The sequence below is a fragment of the Toxotes jaculatrix genome, chromosome 17 (genome assembly GCF_017976425.1).
Source record: "Toxotes jaculatrix isolate fToxJac2 chromosome 17, fToxJac2.pri, whole genome shotgun sequence".
NCBI classification, from domain to species: Eukaryota; Metazoa; Chordata; class Actinopteri; family Toxotidae; genus Toxotes; species Toxotes jaculatrix.
Window position 1 is genome coordinate 11,883,017 of NC_054410.1, and position 21,045 is coordinate 11,904,061.

General features: G+C 38.9%; 1 protein-coding gene across 1 annotated transcript in view; it reads left to right on the top strand.

The window, feature by feature from the left end:
* Window positions 1–1,283: 1,283 nt before the first annotated feature.
* The window catches only part of ltk (leukocyte receptor tyrosine kinase), a 54,457-nt gene continuing 34,695 nt past the window's right edge, over window positions 1,284–21,045 (top strand). The window contains exon 1 of the mRNA XM_041061595.1: window positions 1,284–1,508. Within this exon, the coding sequence (XP_040917529.1) occupies window positions 1,448–1,508 (61 nt within the window). The 5' untranslated portion in view covers window positions 1,284–1,447. The remainder of the gene's footprint in view (window positions 1,509–21,045) is intronic.

The window sequence follows — 21,045 nt, forward strand, 5'->3', positions numbered from 1 at the left end:
GAACAGCAGCAATTCGACCTTGAATGTGTGCTACAAAAAAGCATAGTTTTCATAGTTTTGCTCAGGTAATTACCAATTATGGACATTTCCTGGTCCTACATGTATAAATTATACATTTTCACATGACAGAGAAGTGGTGGAAAGTGGAGTAACTCACGGATCATACTTTGAGGTATTTGCACTTCTACCCCACCACATTTCAGAGGGGAATATTGCACTTTTTATTTCACTACATTCATTTGACACCTATAGTTACTGTGTAGATTACAAACACATGTACAAAACATTACAAAATGTGAAGCAAGTTTATTGATTTAAGTCCCCACCCATTTATAAAGTTCTTAAAAATACTTTAAGAAATACTACACCTTGACCAACTACAACATGAAAACATTGCGTACATGCATTAAAAAAATAACCCCAGTACATAAATCACTCTGAAATAATGCAGTTAAAAGCAACAGCCCTGTAATCTATTATTGAGTCTGCTCTTGCTGATATAAAGGGGGTGGATCAACACAATCTACATCTTCTAAAACAGTTTTTAAAAAAGACTGAATATAATATTATAGTGGACCACATTAGTTTTAGCACCTACAAGCAATATTGAGTGTATATTAATGATGCTAATTACAATAGTAACAGTCTAAATAACGGGTTCTTTTTCTTTTGATACCTGAGTACAATTTACTGAAAAGACTTCTGTAATTTTACCCAAGTAAAGGATTTTTACTTGTAAATGTGAGCGTTTATGCTGGTTTTTACTTACATATTTAATTTATTTGACAGGTATAATGCTCGTTGATCATCTTTTTGTCCGTGGCCACATGTCAAAAAGTCGCCATAAGAACAGAATCAGACAGATCTCACTAAATTATATGATTACTGCCACTTGAGCGAAAGATCTTCTGTCACTGTGAAATAATATTCTTTGCTTACTCTTTGGTCTTTCAAGATTTTTTTTTTTTTTCAGACACAATATGTTGTCACCAGCTGCAGGGAGATAAAGTGGCCATAGAAACTCGTCCTGACAGCAGCCTGAGTGAAACCTGAAAAGAAAAAAAAAAAAACAAGGACCAAGAGCCCTTATGACTGGTGACTAACACACAGCGAGGGAGCGGAGAGAGAGTAGAGAAGATGAGGGGGGTGGGTCATGGTGGTGGTGATGGTGGTAGTGGGGGGGGGGGGGGGGGGGGGGGGGGGGGGTGTCGTCACTGGGAGCTGCAGCAGCATCAGCATCACCAGAATGAGTAAGAGTGCGCAACTTGGAGAAACAACTACACTGTCCGGAGGAGCGCGTCTATGTGTGTGTGTCCGCTAACTCTCTGCTTCACGAGCCTGTTTGTGACGGTCTCTTCAACGTATTCATGAGGACCTAAAGGTGCCAGGGGAAAAAAAAAAAAAAAAATCATAGACACGGAGACTGTCTGTGGAGCTGCCGAAAAAAATGGGAGCCATGGATTATATAAGAAACCAGCACACTTATCTCTCCATCGTCATTTTGATCAGTAAGTAGAATTATTAACTTTTACCCCAATTAGTGTTTTCTAAAGCAAGACGGAACGTTTAACCCCACTAAAACTTTTTCCCCTCCTCAGCCTTTTATTACTCTCATTTTTTTCTCGCTAAATGATTGAACCAATTTGCCAACAATGTGTGAAACTAATGAGCCGCTGTTGCTGCTGCTGCTGCTGTGCTGCAGCGCACACCTTCTGCTCCGTGTGTTGCCGTGTCACTCACAGGGGGATCACAGGTTGAGTATTTGGTCCAGTATTTAGACAGAGCCTGCTGCAGTTTGATTTCACCTCTGAAGAGAGAGTGTACTCTCTCCCTCACTCTCTGCCTCTGTCTCTCTCTCACTGCCACGCACTCACCCAAAGGTGTTTTCACATCTAGTTTGAAAAACGACATCAGTCGAGATTTCATATTCTCTTGAGAGAATTTGATTTACATTCATTTACACTGCAGCACGACAGCAAGACTTGGCAAGGCATAGACTCTGCAACCGGTCTCATAAGACTTAGTGGGTTTGCAGTTACAGAATGTCTCATGCTGTTAGTTACAGGGTTGATAGGATCCAAACAACAGAAGGAATTTTGCCATTTCCCTTTAAAAAATGAAGGTAATGTGTCAGTGAAATAAGTTAATCCAGATGTTATTTTGTTAACTTCATGTTTTAGTTTGTAGCCAAACTGAAAAGAGAAAAGAAAAAATAAACAAATCTGAAGACAGTTATCAGCACATTAACAAGGTTGAATTATTCACAGGCTCTGTTTCAGTTCACTTTTAAATTTCCAATCAGTCTCTCTTTCTTTCTTGTATTAAAGTGGATACACCAGAGCTGCCTTATTAGCATCACTGTGACTCCGTCTGGCTGTAAATGTTCCCATGGAGCACATTAGTTCACCTCTTTACATGTTAAGGCCAGATTTGGATCACCTGCTCATTCTGATTGCCAACCAAGTTTTCAGTTGCCAGTGCTTGTTATTCCGGGAATTTCACACAGGCCACGTGCTTTGCACTCATAGTCTTGTATCTGCTGGATGTTTGTGTGTGCTGTATGTGTTGAGCCAGTCATGATGAGCCTGTAAGAAGGCAGTGGATAGCTCGCTCCACTTTTATTTTACTAAGATCAGACACAGGAGTAGTGAGTCTCCTGGCCTGACCCCTCTTTGGCTTTTGGAGCCGTAGTGGCTGGTAAGTGGCTTTTACTGCAGTCAGTCCCAGTGACAGGAGAAAACCTAGGGTGAGCTTTGCCAAAAACTCACAGTATTATGTCAGACCCCACCCCCTCCCTCTCTGTTCCTGAGTCATATCCAGCAAGCAGCAGTTTTTTTTTTTTTTTTTTTTTTTTTTTGTGGAGAAGCTATTGAGGGGCAGTTCTCCCACAGCAGCAACCCAGTCTCCAGGGAATGATATTTATCAGAGGTGTGGACTCGAGTCACATGACTTGGACTCGAGTCAGACTCGAGTCATGAATTTGATGACTTTAGACTCGACTTGACAAAATGTAAAGAGACTTGCAACTCGACTTGGACTTTAACATCAATGACTTGTGACTTCACTTGGACTTGAGCCTTTTGACTCGACAAGACTTGCTACTTTCCTCAAAAACCCAAAGATTAAAAAGGATGTTATTTAAGGAACGCTCTGTATCTTTCTTTGTATGTGTGCGTCTGTGTGTGTGCTGTCGGCACAACATCCAATCAAATTAGATCAACGTTGTTTTGATCCGACAGCATCCATCCAATCAAATTGCAGGACAACCAATGAAGACGGACTGTCAAACAGCGCGCTAGCTGGAAAAAATGATACCAAAGATAGTTTCGTTCGGGTATAAAAACTACGAGGTGGTCAATAAAAAACGAATTGCAGTATGCAAAACATGTGGCTCGAAGATTACAGATGGAGACGCAACAACTTCGAACTTCGTTCGACATCTAAAGTTGCACAAAGAAAGGTAAGTTCTGAATGAAAGCTTACATTTATTGGCTAAGTAGCTTTTTCTTTGCTGTGTAGCTAAATCATTGCAAACACGGTAATTTGTTGCGTCTACTGCGAGTTCACTCCCTTATTCATACCTTTGTTAAGTATTTTTTTAACAGGGCTATGGTTGAGGTACTTATACATAACATTAGTCAAGGTATCACACAGTAGACGGCGGTTAGCAGCAACGCATATTTTAGCCACCTACAAAGAGGCAAACCTAATAAAATCAAGGTCACTTTAAATGTGCGCTATATTAAGAATATGTGTACCGTTTTAGCTTGCTGTCAGACGGATTTTTCCGACAGGAAAACAAAGTTATACTGCTCGTTGTTCTTACTCTCCAGCAGTCCATTGACGAAAAAACAAGTTAGCTTGCACACGTGAGTTGCTGGTCTACGTGCTGCAACGTAACACACTAAGATACAAAATATATTATCACACAATGTTAAGATTGATATTAATAATATGAGTAATTAAGAGTAGTTTCAATACAGTTCATGTGTGGCTATAAGGGATGTTCTGACATCTGTTTAATATGCTTACCTCTTACATAATATATTATTGCTGTGTGGTTAAAAGGACTCGAAAGGACTTGAAACTCAAAGTGTAGGACTTTGGACTTGACTTGAGACTTGTCAATCTTGACTTTGGACTTGACTCGGGACTTGCCTGTCTTGACTTGGGACTTGACTCGGGACTTGAGGGCCAAGACTTGAGACTTACTTGGGACTTGCAAAACAATGACTTGGTCCCACCTCTGATATTTATATATTACTAATTTGCATCAACAAATTTGTTTTACAGTGGACTAAATGATCAAATTCTATTTTTTCATCAACAGGGTGGGGGAAATCTCTAATGAATGTATGTGCAAAGTAACAAAATGCTTACACTGAATCTACAAAATGTTGACTGACATTATATTTAAACGGTTACCCTGCAATATCCACTTTAGCCCTTTAGCATGTCTGCTGGTAGCAGCTTGATTTGACTTTTTTATGGTTATGTTTAGGTAGTCAAAGCAGTTAAGGTTAAAAAAGATTTTAAAAAGCAAAAACTGTATATTATAAAAATATAACGTGTTGCTCCTTCTGTAGTTAATCTCAACCTACTAGAAAGGTTATAGAAACAAAGGTGGAGGAGTTTTCGACTCACTCCCCAGCAGTCAGTGCTTCTTCTTCTTTAGCAGTCTTTGAAAATTATATTGATTACATAAATGCAATGCAGTCACTTTAAGAAGCCAGCTATATTTCTGGCCCTTTGTATACCTTGTGCAGCTGGATGTCGTACAGTAGAAACGCCAGAGAGATTAACCTCGCTGTTTTAGACACTCCACCGTTCCCTTCTCCTCTAACAGCTCTGCCAGATGCTAAGTTGCATCTTCTAAAATGGCACAGAGGGGAGCGTGGCCAAAAAGGCATCTTTAGTCTTTAAGAGAGTGCTTCTTTTCACACTGGCTCATGCCATCGTTTCCACCAACACTAACTACTAGGAAGCCTCTGCTAATTTCCCAGAAAATGAGGATTGAAGAGAACACTTTTGTTATCTTGAAAGAATGTAAAACATGCAAAGCCCTCCCTGTGATTCACTTTCTGTGCTATTTACCTTTTCAGACCACTGCCCTGTTTCCATCCTAAAACCGAGAGCAAAAGCCAGACAAATTACATCCTTATATTTTGGCTTCAGTTTTGTTTTGACTTTTGCTTTGACTAACTGACTGAAATGGAGACTGAAGTAATTTTGGTTGTCTTGGCTGTGGAGGTATGACTGAGTTGAAAATGTGCGCTTCAGGAGTAAATGTCACAGTGGTTCAGGTAATAACTGAAGAGTTTAATGATGTTTTGATTGTTGATTGAACAGCAGTGACTCTCAAATATCAGTAACAGTGTGTGTGTGTGTGTCCCTGCGTGTGTGTGTATAAATATAATGATCCCTCTCAAAGTAATCATCTGTGTTTATTTTGCACCTCTCAGTCCCCATGTGTCTGTGAAAAAAAAAAAAACTGAGCCTGATCTGCACTTAATCAGCAGAGTTTGAATCTCATTATTGCGGGCAGCACACATTATAGATCGCACACACACAAACACACACGGTAAGTCAGCTCATCACTTTAGTGATTCAGTTTAACTCAGTGTGGATCTTTTAGAGTTCACGCTTTGATGTATTTCTTGACAAACACAAACTGATCCTCCAGCATTTACGTTTTGTTTAATGTCATTTAAGTCAGATTAATCCTGTTGGTTGAATTTAGATATGAAATTTACCCTAAGATTAAGAGGCATAAATGGTAACTTGATCTTTTAGAGGAGATCAAACAAGCGTTAAAGGTTGACCCTACCTCGACCCGAGAGGAGCTGGGTTAAGGTGTAAATTGATTAGTCCTAGTCTCAAATGCAGAATTAGGTGCGTTTCCACTCAAACATCTCAGGAGTCACATGTCTTGTTGGCAGGTTGTGCGAATATGATCACTCAGTTTAGCCTTTTCTCACAGGTGCAAACTTCACTTGTGTGCATTTTCTTTTTACTTTTCCCTGCAAAATGTCTGATTTCCTTGGTCTGCCTCCTCCCAGAATTTCTGTGTCAGGCTTCTGGGACAGATCTTGTGTTCTGGGACTGCGTGTCCCTTTGTGTTTATTGCTTTCCACCTCCTGATCCAGCAACAGTCCTTAACACAACGAGAGAAGAGAGACTGTTTCCTCCTGTGTCTTTGTAACAAAGTTGCTGGATGAGAGTCTAATGTCTGTTGCTCAGGTGTATGTAAAGTATAATGATGTATCCACAGCTGGGTAAAAGAGAGAGAGACAGCAGATCAAAGCTGTGCCTCAGAGGCATCACTCTGCTGGCTGGATAACAGAGCCAGCTGTGCAACTCTTGCATTCAAGACCGACCATGAGTCAAGGCAAAACCAGTCAGACGAAGCTAAAGGTAGTTTTTGTGTGTTCTTGTCATCAAAAATAGGCAAGAGAGACGCAGTTAGGGAGCAAAATTAAAAATAAGACATGACATCAGCTGACTGCTGGCAAGTAATTCAAAACAGGAGTAACATGTTAGACTTTGCAGATGTTGAAGGTGCATTATGTATTTTTTTTTTCCAGAAGCAATACTGAAGAGAAATTCAAGTCAGTAAGAGGCAGAAGAGGAATCATGTTTTCATTTAGGGCTGAGAGAAATGTCAGAAAAAAACTGAAAAGTATCCCAGAACCTATAATGATGTCTTCAAATGACTTGTCATGTCCAAAAAATGTTCAACAGATTCAATCTACTATCATATAATTTTCAAAAGAGCAGCAAATCATTGCGTTTGAGAAGCAGCAACAGTTGAAGTAATGTCTTTATTTTCTTGTGACATTGACTAATCATTTAATTGATTATCAAAATAGTTGGTGATTAATCATCTGTGGATTCACAAATCGATATATCAACTAATTGTTTTAGCTCTAGTTTCATTTATGCTGCTATATGTGAAAGGGTTGAAGTCTGAGGGTGGCACACTATCTTTTTTTACAGGTATAACAATTAAATAGCATCACAAATTTATCACCTTTGTCGTTGAGATGGTGAAATGTAAACGCACAGATGGTCTGTTGGTTGAAAGATTTTTCTTAATTGTGGCTCTACATCATGTCTGGTTTTGTAAAGTTAGTACAACAACAATAAAAAAGACAAGAAAACAGGCTGTAGTGTTTTGTGTACATTCAATTCAGTCTGCTCATAAAACACCAGAGCTAATCACACAGACAAAAATCCTGTGGGTGTTTACTCGGGGAAAAAGACATTGTTGAGTTTTTCAAATTAATTTTTGGCAGCCTAAGCACCACGACCACACTGATAATAAGCTCCAGACCTTGGTAGATCACAGTTATCTGAATAAATAGGTAGAACTCCAAAAAGTGACCATAAATGATTTAACAGCGTCACTCCCAGCCGGATACTATCAGTGAGATTGCAGCGAATTGCAAGAACCATCTTTTGGGAGACAATTATCTTGAATATGTTAAAGCACAGATTGTCCCAATCTGTCAGTTCTTCAAAGCTGGGTTTCATCAGGTGAAATGAAACCGTATAGTGAGCAATGCGTCTTAAGAAAAGAGCAGAGATCAGGTCATTTCTTCTCTGTGATTTATTCAGCAACAAATGCAAAGAGAATTTGTGTCTCTGGGGATGACATGAGTGAGATGATACTGGGCTTATTTTTTAAACAGGCAGTCATCATGTGAAAAAATGAGCTCACATCTACAGGTCCCAGTCGGCATTTCAATGTTTATTCTCGGGTCCATCAATGTCAAAAGTTTTATCAGTGCTGATTTTTTTTTTTCTTAGATTTTGAAAACTGAATCAACCTTGATATTGTGATGTTGTTTCAACGTCTTACTTTTCCACACTGAATACTCAACTTTAAAGTTTACTTTTCTCTCTACACTGTGCACAATTGTGCATTAAATTATATTATAACCTAGTTTGCAGTTGGCTCCAGACGTGACATAACTGAGTGAATCGCTAATTTACTGTATTTACTCTATATTTTCAATGGAACTGCTTTATGTATGCAGTGTGCTGTGCTTGTAATACTACTGATTACTATACCATATACACAAAAATAAGCTGAGTAGCTGTTACATTTACATTTTATCTTCCGGAGATGGAAAGATGTTCTTTCAGACAGATTTCCAAACAGTTTCATGTGGTAACTAGGATCCAATTTCATCACAAATAAACATAACAAAACACAGAAGAGTCCACTCCTGATATATGGACCCTTAAAAAAAAAAAAAGTGGTGGGTATTTCAAAGGAGAATCTTTTTATGGCCACCACTACCCATCGTCTCTGGTGCATACTTCAAATATTTGTTGTTTGCGATGTGGCGATGACAGTGTCTAAAGAGGGAAAACAACCCACAGGTTTCGGCCCACGTATGAAACGTCTTGTGTATTGTTGCCAACCATTTTCCAAAGCTGTACCAAAGTTGTTTAAGTGTGGTCGCATTTAGATCACACTTTGTATGTTAAGAGATGCAAAGGGTGCAAACTCTCTTGCTTTGTGGAGCTAAAAAAAAACCCAAAAACTTTGTTCCACTCACATATGTCTCTTGGCAACATTTTTAGCCAGTTTCACAAAAACTTTGATCTATTTTTGGTCCAAAACTTGGATGGGCAGAGGACACTGGGGTTAAATTCAAATGTAAGGATAGACTGAAACCAGTTGATGTGGGGTACTTTTTCCACGCTGCAAATTAGGACCTCATTCTAACTCAAAAATGACAGGGAGCCCAATAACCAAGAAACCGGTCTAACATATTTGTCTGCATGTATTAATGAAATTTACTGTGTTCATTATAAACTCAAGATTTTCAAGAGGCCAACAGTTCAACAGAAGATATCATTTCTCTTCTGATGCTGTCTCATTGGCTTGGTGCCCGTCAGTGGAATGCAAGTAGTCAGAAAGCAGTGATAAAACATTTCAGCCTGAGGGTGGCATTTGAGGAAAAGTGATAGGCCATAGTATCATTCTACTGAGGGGGTGTTGCTCACTAAGTTTTGTGGTAATCCACTAAATAGATTTATTAGAGATATATTGCTTTGGAGTAAAATGCTAAATGACCAACTGACGTGGTTTAATTTGCTTAACCTGATGCCACATGCACCAAATATCCAAGAGAAGCAGAATCGAGGGCAGCTGGACTTGGCTGTAGATCTTGGAGACGTTTTGTCTCTCATCCAGGAGACTTCTTCAGTTCTGACTGACTGGTGGAGATTCCCAGATGTTAAACCTCTGTAAGGTCAAGGCCATTGACGTCACCTGGTTCATTAGTGCTCCTGGCTGTTTTAACGTCAATCTTTGGAATCGTGGTAGTCACCTGAGGCCAAGTGTAAATGACTGTTGTTGGAGTCACAAGTGTGAACGGTTGTTAAATCTCCTGGGGGGGGGGGGGGATGAAAGGACAGCATTGTAGGTGGGTGATAAGTGGTGTTGTAGACCCCTTCCTTTGTTGAGTGATGGCTTCTCTACTTTAACGAAGATAGCCTCCTTCACTCCTGCTGTACTCAAGCAATGGTGTATCATGTAACTCAGAATTTTGAGTTTTTCCTCCATTTTTTAAGGTAGGCCATCTAAAAAAAAAAAAAAAGAGTGTGTGTTTACTTCAATGTCTGTCAAGACAAGGATTCTTTTCAGCATGATTAATCTTCAGTGCTTGTTTGTGAGGTGAGGTATCTGTGCTGGCCAAGAAAGTACCCCATTCAACCTTCCCCTCGTTTTCCATCAAGCCACCTTCATTCTATACATCACAGTCGCCACCCCCCTGCTGCTTTCACAAAACAAGCAAGCAGGCTATTGTTGTTGATGTGCGGCACGCCAAGCTACAGCATGCAATCAGCAGTGTTGCCAGATTAGATTGACAGATGTCAGTGCAATAGAAAACACACCATGAGAATACAAGCTTTTTATGTGCATCAAATAATCAGACAGAATGTTAAATATGCAATCCACAGATCACAGCAGAGTAAGAAAACCATCCGATACGCTCGCTGCAAAATGGCGTTGTAGTGAAATACTGCAAAGACATGTGAGACACAACAAAACACCAAAATCTCACCTGAGCATAAACACTAAATCAGTAACAGTTAACTGAGTAAGCAGCGATAAAACTCAGACACAAAATAGGCTATGAATAACAGCAGATACCAGTTCAGTTCAGCTCTAAAAAACGCAATTGGTTGATAATTTTTAATGATTAATTCATGTACAACCTAGTTTTCGAGCCACAGTTTCAATCTATCCCCTCCCTGCACCTTCTGACGCTTATTCTAAAGACTTTCGACAATATGGAGATTGTCAATCTGAAATGATACTTATTCTAACCAGAGGAGATGAAGAGCATAGTAATTGTAGTAATAGTTGCAGTAGTTGCATCCCTAATTTTTGTCCTAATTGACTTAAATATTTTAATAATTTAGCATTTTTAAGCAGAATACAAACATTTAATACGTGGTTTACACTGTAACACATTATGTAGTAGTGTGTACAGTATTTGTCAGTGATCATAACTTCTCCAATCAAGACATGGTAGCATTGAGCCAAAAAAACAAACAGCAGACTGCTCCTTTACTGCACCACATAGGGTGAGGGTGATAATTACAGACACTTGTGACGGAGTGGGTGTGGCACAGCAGAGGAGAGGGTGATAATTACTGACACCTGTGAGGGAACCTGTGTGAGAGAGAGGACAGACGCATTGCAGGGAGGAGTGGCAGGACGTAGCAGAGAGTGTTCTTAGCCAAATCTACAAGCCAAGCAAGCTTAAGTCCATTTCAATTCTCGTTTATATTAAGTCATAGCAAGCTTTTAGTGGAGCAAAGAATCCCTGGCCTGCATCAGACGCTAGGACGACAGTTGCTGGCAAGCGCAGAGGACAGGTTTGATTGTTCTTTTTTACCTTTTGGCTCCTGTTTGATGTTTGATTGGAACTACTCACTACCTGGAGAATTGTGTTATTGCTCTTTTTGCTCTTTATTGCCCTTTTTCCTCATTATGCCTCTACTCCCTGCTCTCCCCACTTCAAGAACCCCAAGCTGTCTACTGTTTACCCCTCTTCTGTACATTAACATTTTCTCCCAGCCTGGATTCTCCCCTCTCTTTAATATACACTCCAGTCTCATCAATTTGAGATGGAATTCCCCTCATACACACACTCACACACTCACATACACAAACCTCTCACACAGTTTCATTGAAAACTCCTTTTTAGGACAATTGACACTTGTTTAAGAGGCTCTGATACGAGGACTGAGTAAGGACTGACTGCTTTACGAAATGTGAATGAACTATGTGTGTGTGGAAGTGGTTTTGAGATAGAACAGGGCTGGGCGTAAAGTGTTACCAATTATTTCATGTTATGAACAAAACAGACTCATGCTCAGATAGTTTGAGTGTTTTAAAGAAGCAGTGACTGGTCTCCAATAAATGAATAATTAAGGAAGTAGAGTTCCAAACAGGAATGTTATTGGCTGTGAAAACCACCTAATCTCTGATAGAAGACAAAAGGAAAAAATACAGAAAGCAGAAACTGAGGGTTGTGCTGTTTTTAAATGTTTCTGTCATGTTCATTTTCCAACATCTGTGCAACTGTCATCCAGTTTTTTTTCTGTCTTTATGTGACACAGGGTTGAATGAAGCTTGGTTTTAGAAATTAAATGCTTGACATTTCGCAGGCCCCAAACCTCCATGTGGTGAGGGATAACTTGGGAGTGACTTGGCATTGTTGAATAAAAACAGGCTGCTGTCAGAGGAAGCAAAAGGGCAAAACAGAACAACAGAGCGTCCAACATCACAGACACAAGGTCACATGTTGATTTATCACAAGACATTCGTGCAGTGACCAGGTTTCCACTGTCGCACAGAGGCATCCTGACTCCTGGCTAACGTAAAAAGGTTTAGAGTTAAGAGGGAGAATAATACGTCAGAGGAGATTTTTGAGTCTGTGGTAGAGAAGGAACAGGCAACAGCAGGAGAGGGCAACAAACCCAGACTGCTGTTATTCTCTGCGTCTGTCTATTAAGGAAATAATAAACAGGGTGATTTTTTTTTGCCAATTCATGTGCTCATATAGCAGTGTTTCACTCAAACAGACAACATTTAGTTACCAAGAAGCATTTTAATATATTTGACCTTGTGTGTTCAGTTTTCTTTTATATTTCAGGAAACACTGCTTCAGCACACTGCTGTCAAAAAGAATCAGTGCTAAATCACTGGGAAGCAGATACTCATTCAGGTCCACTAAAGCAAAGCAGTGAGTCATACAGGAGGCGGCTCTGGCTCTGACTCTGGTTGGTCACAGTGATGTTCTGGCTTAATTAATGCCTCAACGCTGAACTGAAAGACAGAGTTTATGAGTATGAGTAAGTGTGAGCACACTTTCCATAGACACTGCTGTTTGATCTCAGTGGAGGATGGTCAGCTCACCATCCCATTCACATCTTGTACGCTCTACCCAGGTGCCAGTCCCTGCCAAGCGGATTATTTCCAGTGGCATGTGAATGTGTCTCATATGGACAATCTCTGGTTGTGTGCTGAATGTGTGAAAGTGCAACTCTGGACAATGTCCGGTTTTGACATTGTCCATTGTACTGTAAACTTTAGCCTAAATCGCATAATTGGACATAAATGGATAATTTGAAACCTTGAGGAACAAGTACTCCAGCACAAGCAACAAGTTAAGTTTGTTCTCTTTGCCTCCTAAAACAACAGACATTTTTAGATCTGGTGCCCCATATCAGCGAATTGTTAAGTCATCATAAATAACACTGCAAAATTTGTTTATTCGACCACTCTCTGATCTTCTGCTACTATATTGATTTTATTTTATTTTTTTTTTTTATTTTTTTTTTACCATTTTGAGAGCAGCACAACAAGCTGTAAACACAACACTGACTTTTAATTTTCTTTTAAGTTGGTACAGTCAACAATTTAGCAAACATTTGGCTTTTTATACCACTAGCAGACACAGAGTCAACAGAGCAAGGCTTTCCCTCTGCTTCCAGTCTATGTTGTCTATGTCTAAGTTGGACAGCTACTTTCTGTGTCTTCATATTTGGTGTACAGACATTAATGTTCTACTGTAACTCTTGGCAGAAAAGGAAATAATCATCTTTCCCAAAATGTCAAACTTTTTCTTGAAGACTTGGTTTTGGTTTCACCTCTGCTTTTTAGCACTATCACAATTTAATTCACATTTCACCATTGCTCCCAAGATAGAGGGGGAAAAAAATCTGCCCCATTCTTGGTCCATATGTCTTTTTCACTTCTAGATCAGTACACGCTTGGTTCCACGGCCTTAGTCTATCCCATATCCAGTATGATTGTCAGATGCTACTTCCACATCTGGACCAATTCTGGCTCTCACACACAGAAGATTTTCTGGCTTTCAGCCAACACTGGAGGATAACAGACAGAATCTGCCCAGATGTGATGGTATATGAGCCAGACTAAGGCTTAGGACCCAGGCATGTGCTGGGACAGAAATTTCATTTTGCTGTCAGTCCAGTCAGACAATAGTCTGAGTAGAATTCTCAGCACAAAGCTGTTCAACAAACCACCATTGTTTAATTGTCAGTTTCTGAGGTCAGTCATCTTGTGGCTTGTTACTGGAAGGTGGTTTGCCGAGTTATGTGGATGTGTTTGCTGTGCTAAACCCAGAACAGGACTTTTTCTTTTTCTTTTTTTTTTTTTTTTAAACTTTGGATAATGTTCCAGGTTAATCCAGATAACGCAGTTAACCAACTCCTGTTATAATCCAATATTAGCATCACATTATGTTAACAGACATCACTCATGTAAACATCATTATACAGCATTAGAATATAATGCATAGACATTGTTGTAGTCTAATTCCAGCCCTTGTATTAAATGGCTTGTCAATCAATTTGAAAATGATACCAGAAACTACTTCTGGTCTTTGGTGGAGAGGTGACCCTTCTTTCATTATATGAGTCTGTTCTATGAGTGTCCCTCACTTATTACTTTTACTTTAAGTTTCTTTCGATAAAAGCATCCACTAAATGAGTAAATGTAAATATTCTACATCATATTTATGGTAATGGCACTGTCTCATGAGAAGCATGTACCACACAAAGATGAAAAATGTCTGGCAAAAATGCATCATGCTAATGCAGTGAAAGCTTTTCACGATCACCGTCACTCCAAGCTTTCACTCAGTGCACACATCATCAAAATCACATGTACTGTTCCCTGACTGTAATGTCAGCTAAGTTGTCTCAAGTCACCTTGAATTAAAAAGCTTAATATATTCATATCTGGTTGTCAGCGAAAAGAGAGAAAACAGACACGGCATGTCTTAAAGTCAGTGTGTTTTTTGTTGAAAAGGGAACGCCTGTGAAGAGACTGCATACCGGTATGATACACCAGCTAACTGAAGCCAAGCTGCTACCAATTAAATCATAAATTGAGTTATTGGCCTTAATTCTTTTGGAAATACCAAAAGCCTGATTCATTGCACATGAATGGGTCTTCAGAAGTGTGTCTGGATGCAGAGAGACGTTGAAGTGTCTCAGCAAAGATACACATATTTTGACATGGTGATGCATGGTTGTAATTTTATTCTTATCGAAAGTCTGATATAATGGAGACTCTTCTCTGGAAGGAAATGAACCTCTTGGCCTTAGTTTACTCAGACACAGAACTGAGGGGCTGAATGGAGGTGAAGAAGGATCTTTAGTTTCCTTTTGCATGAGCACAAAAGAACTCCCTGTTTTCTCATTGGCTCTGCTTGATGTAACTTAATGGACAGTGTGAATTAATGGACTGCTGTAGTGTCTCTTTATGAATCAGAGGAGAACATATTTAGATGGTTATGCACTTTAAATAGCTAATAATGTGCTCAGCACCTGTGGTTTTTTTTTTCCCCCGTCTGTGGCTGTTTTTCATTCCCTTTGTCTCTTGTCACTTTGAGAAAGCCCCTCACAGAAAACTGTGAAAAAAATTATTCCCATCTGAAAATCTATTTTAAGTCTTCATTGTATAAGAGCAAGGGTGTGTTTTGAGAACAAACAGTGTTTTGAAATGTCCTGTAAGAAGATGTATTTTACTTTCAAGCCATGAATAGTAGAACTTGAGTTTCTGTTGTTTCTTCATGGAACAGTCTTTTCGCCGGATTACTTGCAAAACCTTTTTTTTTTTTTTGCATTTAGCAGCTGAATCAGATCCAGCAAAAAGTGTGATATTTATTTATTTATTTATTTATTCCCACCTTAGTTTTTGTGAGTTCAAAACTGTTGCTCTGAAGTGCTTAAAGTTTTAAAGTTGTTATGTATGTCTGTCACTTGAACACAAAGTAAGATCCAAAAGCGTTGCTACAGACTTTATGCTTCATGTAAAGTTCTGCACTATTCTTTCACCCGCCTGTCTGAGTGTGTGGAAATATAAATGTAGAAGTTCTGTAGGAGCAGCCTTGTAGGAAATAAGCGGAATGAAAAATAAAACCTGACAGTCAGAAATAAGGAATCTCTGATGGTTCCAAATGAAATGTTTTTTTGTTTTTTTTCACATAATGCTTTTATTCTGTAACTTGAAGCATATGAACTGGCAGCACTTGTTCTCTGAACTTTTTGTACACTGTCATTGACCTGCGGCATGTTATCTTTCTCCAGACAAGAGTATAAACAAAGGTATAGAGACATATTTTGGACCGGCTAAGTGTTTTATTATATTTTTCACAGTCACATTTGAGTCAAAGGTGATCATAACCCTGAGCAAAGGCTGAGAATTTGCGTCAATTTCCAGTAGTAATGAACACTTTCAGCAATTGTTCCCGTGTTGCCTAAATGTTTGTTCTTTTATCTGCCCACATTAAACCTCTGAGAACATTAAGGCCAAATTGTGGGTCTTGAGAGAGTTTTCAGTTTGTCTCTTCATGTCAAAAACCTATTTCTTTTAATGACCTTGCAGATGATTGACATAAAATTAGAGTAGAAAGTAGATTTATGGTTCAGAGTCATGTTGGTATGTACAAATGGTTTCCAAATATATGTGTGTGCATCTGGAGCTTAATAGATGAGGTTTTGGGAGGTGATAGCAGTGTTTGTTTCTTTTGGATGGGCCTCTGAGCACAGACAAGGGCGCAAATGTGTTTTGCACTTTGACGGGCAGATGAGAGATGGCGCATGAAATGTAACGGCAGTGTGTTTAAGTTGAGGCTTAAGGCGTAGTTTAGCTTTAAATAGCTACACACATTTGAAAAAAATAAACCCTGAACTGAAATGATTACATTAATGTTTTTACTGTTGAAGCCCCCTCATATGAATTATTTCTGACTGATAATGTATCAGACACCAGTATAAACAAGCTATTCCCATCAAGAAGGAAGATTAAGATCCTTTTTCTTTGCACATTTTTTCCTGACCATACCAGGATTTTAAAATCCCAGCAAACTGGACAAAGTTATGTACTTTTCCATGGTAAAGGAATATTTGTGGTAGAATTTTTTTTTTTTCTATGTCGAAATCAAGGGCGTAGGTCACCGTTTGTCAACCATTTCTTGTCTGTCACTTTTATTTAAGACTTCCAAATCATCATCAAACCCAGAAATCAGAGTATTGGGATGTGGAACTGAGAATTATTTACCTTTCAGTTTTATTTTGTCTGTTTGTCTATCTGGGTTGAATATATGGAAATAATAACATAATAATAATAACCGTTGGTGATGTTGGACAAACAAAACAAAAGTGGAAAATGGAAAAACAGTTTAAAGGTTTTCCTGGCCTAAAACTTGTTTTTCTCATTTGTTTTCTTTGTTTTTTTGTTAACATCTGGCATTGAATCCAATAAGAGCTAATTCACTTATACCAAATAACTTACAGTATGCATGGACAAGAATTGAATTAGAGCATTGTAAACTTTATTGATCCCAGAGAGAAAACTGGATTTAGGCTATATTATTATTGCAACATATGGTATAAGGTCAAAACGCGTCAGAGAAATTTAATTGACCACACAAGTGGAATCTGAGAAAACTCCTCATGGATTATAGTGTGTTCCTGGAAATCTTTTAAATCCCAGTAGCTTATTGGTTGGAAGTGAATTGTAACAAAGCACATGTTGAATGAAAACTGAAAAACAGCTGTACAGTTACTTTTTTTTTGTCAGCGGTGGGTTTTTTCTCTTTAAAATAAGAGTGTCTGTATAAATTGTGTCTTGGACCTTTGTGGTGGGTCAGAGAAGACAGTGACAGCTGTACTCTAAGTGTAATTGGTAATATTTTAGGCAGCAACATTTTCATAGCACTTTTACCATTTAACAAGCTCTGAGGTCTTGGTTACCACAGCACCACACTACTTAGATTCTGTCTCAATGTGATGTGCCACCATTTTCTGTCTAGCAGTGTAATTTCTTAAGTTTAATTATCCAGACTCTGTCACTGAGAGAGCCATTTTTGTGGAGATGAGAGTAATGAGGGTTCCTTTTTTTATTTCATTTTTTTCTCTCTGCCAATGATGTCTTGGAAATCATATTCTTTAATTTTAAGCAAGATCAATGTGCACTACTTTATTACACTGCAAAATTGCAAGCATCATGCACAACCCTGGGCTGAATCTTAATGGAATAGTCTGATACTTTTCAAAATACATTTATTGGCTTTCTTTCTGAGTCAGATGAGAAGATCGATAGTAATAGTAATTGAGTCTTCTCTGTCAGGAGCAAAGAAAGGAGGAAGCAAGTTGATGTGATTTTGTCTCTTGTTTTGGAGGACTTGTTGGGGAAAAAAAAAAAAAAATATATATATATATATATAGGTATAGGTATAGGTATAGGTATAGGAAGCGGTAACAGCTAGCAGGACACTTGGACATTTTGGCGCACACGCACGTACGCACACATATATACATATATACATGTGTATGTGTATATGTATGTGTGTATGTATGTATGCGCTAAAATGTCCAAGTGTCCTGCTAACTGTTACCGCTTCCTATACCAGCTCTGGACTGTTCATCTTGACTGTAATTCTTCCTCATTAATGTGAAAGCTTTGTTTGTTCTGAGTTCCCTCAGACACCTTTTATCATATTTTCCTTTGGACTCTCTCGCCTCTCTGATGATGACATAGTGCCTGAAACACTATAATCTCAACTGCACTGTGACTCATAACTAATTGGTTATACTGTACAGACATATTTTTCAAGGTACTGTAAGTATTCCACCCTGGAGGATCAACCCTCTATGACAGTAACTGTGGATAAATTGTCATGTGATGTGCGTTAAGCTTGTATTCTCTCTGGCCTGATTAGCTAATGCATGTCCTCTGGCTTTGGGCAAACATGGCAGGGTCAATGAACCTCTGTGGTTCTGTTTATCTCTCCTGCAGCCTGGTGCTTTCTCTGCAACTCTCTCTTTACAATGTGCTCAACTGAAAACAATTTGTGAATGATTCACTGCATATAAAAGTGCAACATCTACCCATGTACGTACTCCTCTTACCTCAATAGCCCCGGTAAATGGCAACGATAGATGGGAGCACTGGCTAATGCTGTAATTTTACAGTCAGTTTTGCGTCACTGTTACACCATCTGTCTCCCAAGGAAACACTGCCCTCATCCTTTATAACCAGTTGTTGTTGAGTTAGAAGCTTTTCCAGCCAATTTTCAGATATTTGATTGACTGTATGTCTCTGAAAGCTTTGCAAACTTATGCTTAGGTTTTAGTTTAGTGACAGACGCATTAAGACCCTCCTTTTATGTGTAAGACGGTGCTTTGATCATGCTGTACACGCTGCTTGATGCAAAAGTTGACTCCTCTTAGTGGAGAGCAAATATTTTGTGGGTGAGAGTTTTGTTTTATTTCAACGTGTTTTCATCTTTTTTCTTTGTTTTCCTTTTTTTTTTTTTACTCAGACACCCTCATTAAACGAAGCAGAGAGTTCTGAGACACACTTGAATGTGCTCATAACTGCACACTTGCAAGCAATTACAAAAGCTCAAACATGCTCAATAGCTATGTTAACCAGGACAAGAGTAAACTGTTTACAATATAAGCCATTGAGTACTTTTATTAGAGCAGGTCCAGCAAAAGTGGACCACTTTTTTTGGAAAATACCCTGGGGCACCACTGTAACAAATATTCACTCACAACAGTTCTTCTTGTTTGAATGGATATAACCTTTCTTAGGATGTTAATGTAAAGTTTGAAAGAGAATTGATCTGTTGCTATAGACAAACCCCTGCATAATTGCTGGCCAGCTTATATTTACCTAAAAACACTTATATCTGTCAAGGTCCAATCAATTTGCAAGTTCACTTTCCCTCAACACAAGTCTCTTTTTGACTTTTAGCCACACCACAATGATGATGTGACACAGATAAAAATGCCTGCCTGCCTAGCGTTATAGCAAAATTAAGTTTAGAAAAAAAAATGTATGGGTTCCAAGGCCAAATGTCCTACTTTTGCTTAACCCATCCTATGTGAATTTAATATGTGAATCCTTAGCTTTGAAGTTCCTCTCAGGAGTGCGTTTGTGTGTTTGTGTACATACTTGTGTATAAAGTGTATTCTTTATGTGCCTCGTTGCCATCTGCTTTCTTTTTTTTTTTTTTTTTTGCTTGTCAATGAATCTTCCTCTAAGGCTCCATATGTGTTCACACTTGATGCTGCAAAGTTGTCATTGGATGTTTTAGATCATGGCTGTCTTTATATTAGTTCAGCTGTCTTCATGTGTCTTCTTGGTGGGAATAAGGGATAAGACCTGGGAGGGATTGAGGGATTTGAGGGGATCAGGACTTTGTTAAGCAGTCAGAGAGAGATGAAGTTTCACTTTCAGCACATGATTACTCAGCACACTCAGAGATGAATTTGTGGTCGTTTAAACTTCCAAATTGCACTTAAAAATGTTTTAATTCTTTTTTGGGTTTTCACACATTTTCGCCAGGAGCAAAACCCAACACCATTCCTTATTGTGTTAAAATGTTTCCAGAGGTGAGCTGTTGTGCTGTTGTAAAGGAAGCAGGAACTCCTAAGTGATCTTTCACTTTGGTCCAAATTGAAATATCTAACTAACATCCTAAAGAGTTTAGTGATCTTTTTGCCACAGAGACGTTTCAGCTGTACAGTACTTTGTGTTTTGTGCTAATTACCGTATGTTAGCATGGTAACGTTCTAAACATTATACCTACTTGACATCAGCTTAACATTCTCATGTTAGCACCAAGCAGACTCCAAACAAACTACAAAGTAATAAGAACTACAGTATGGGTGTCTGCAGCTACACATGTGTGCATCCCCAAGGGAGTATAATTGAGGCTCCGTAGAGCTGCTAGCATGGCTATAGACTCTTAGTCTTGTTTTCAGTCAAATACTGTTTGCCACATGCTACTTTCATGAGCACATGAAAAACAAATGTGTTTTTTAAGTGCCAAAAATTGATGCAAAAATAGTATGCGTTCAGGAAATGTGGCCTAACAGATAAAAGAGTCAAATTCATGGCCTTGTCCTTAGCATACTGATCTGAGACCTCATGAAGCTGCAGTGTTTCAGTGTTATTTGACCTGACAAGCAGCCAATATTCACACAGCAATTTTCCAGACAGCTTTGTAAACAGGCCCAGATTTCTTTGTTGTTACACATCTCACTGCGGTGTGAACTAAATCCTCTGAGGGGAAAGTGAGAAAGATGAGACGGTGGGAGATAGCTGGGAGGTGGAGAAGATAGACGAGGAGAGGAGAGTGGTCCGGTCTATCAGTGGCAAATTGGCTTGGGTTGTTTTACTGCCATCTCTGTTAGAGAAAAACATCCAATGAGATGACTTTCCTGATCTGCCTAGGCCCTGTTTGCGATTTTATGTTAATAATAGTCTGTTTATGTTTTTTTTTTCTTTTGGATGAATCCCCTTCTTTTTTTGGCAGTTTAATTTTTCCTGTTTCCGTGTACAGGAATCTGTCCATAGCTGCTTTTATTCCATAATTACCAATGAATAGCAAGGCTGCCATTCAACAACATGACCCTCTTCACCCTCCCATCATTACAATCACTAGCTGCTTTTAATAAACTGTCCTT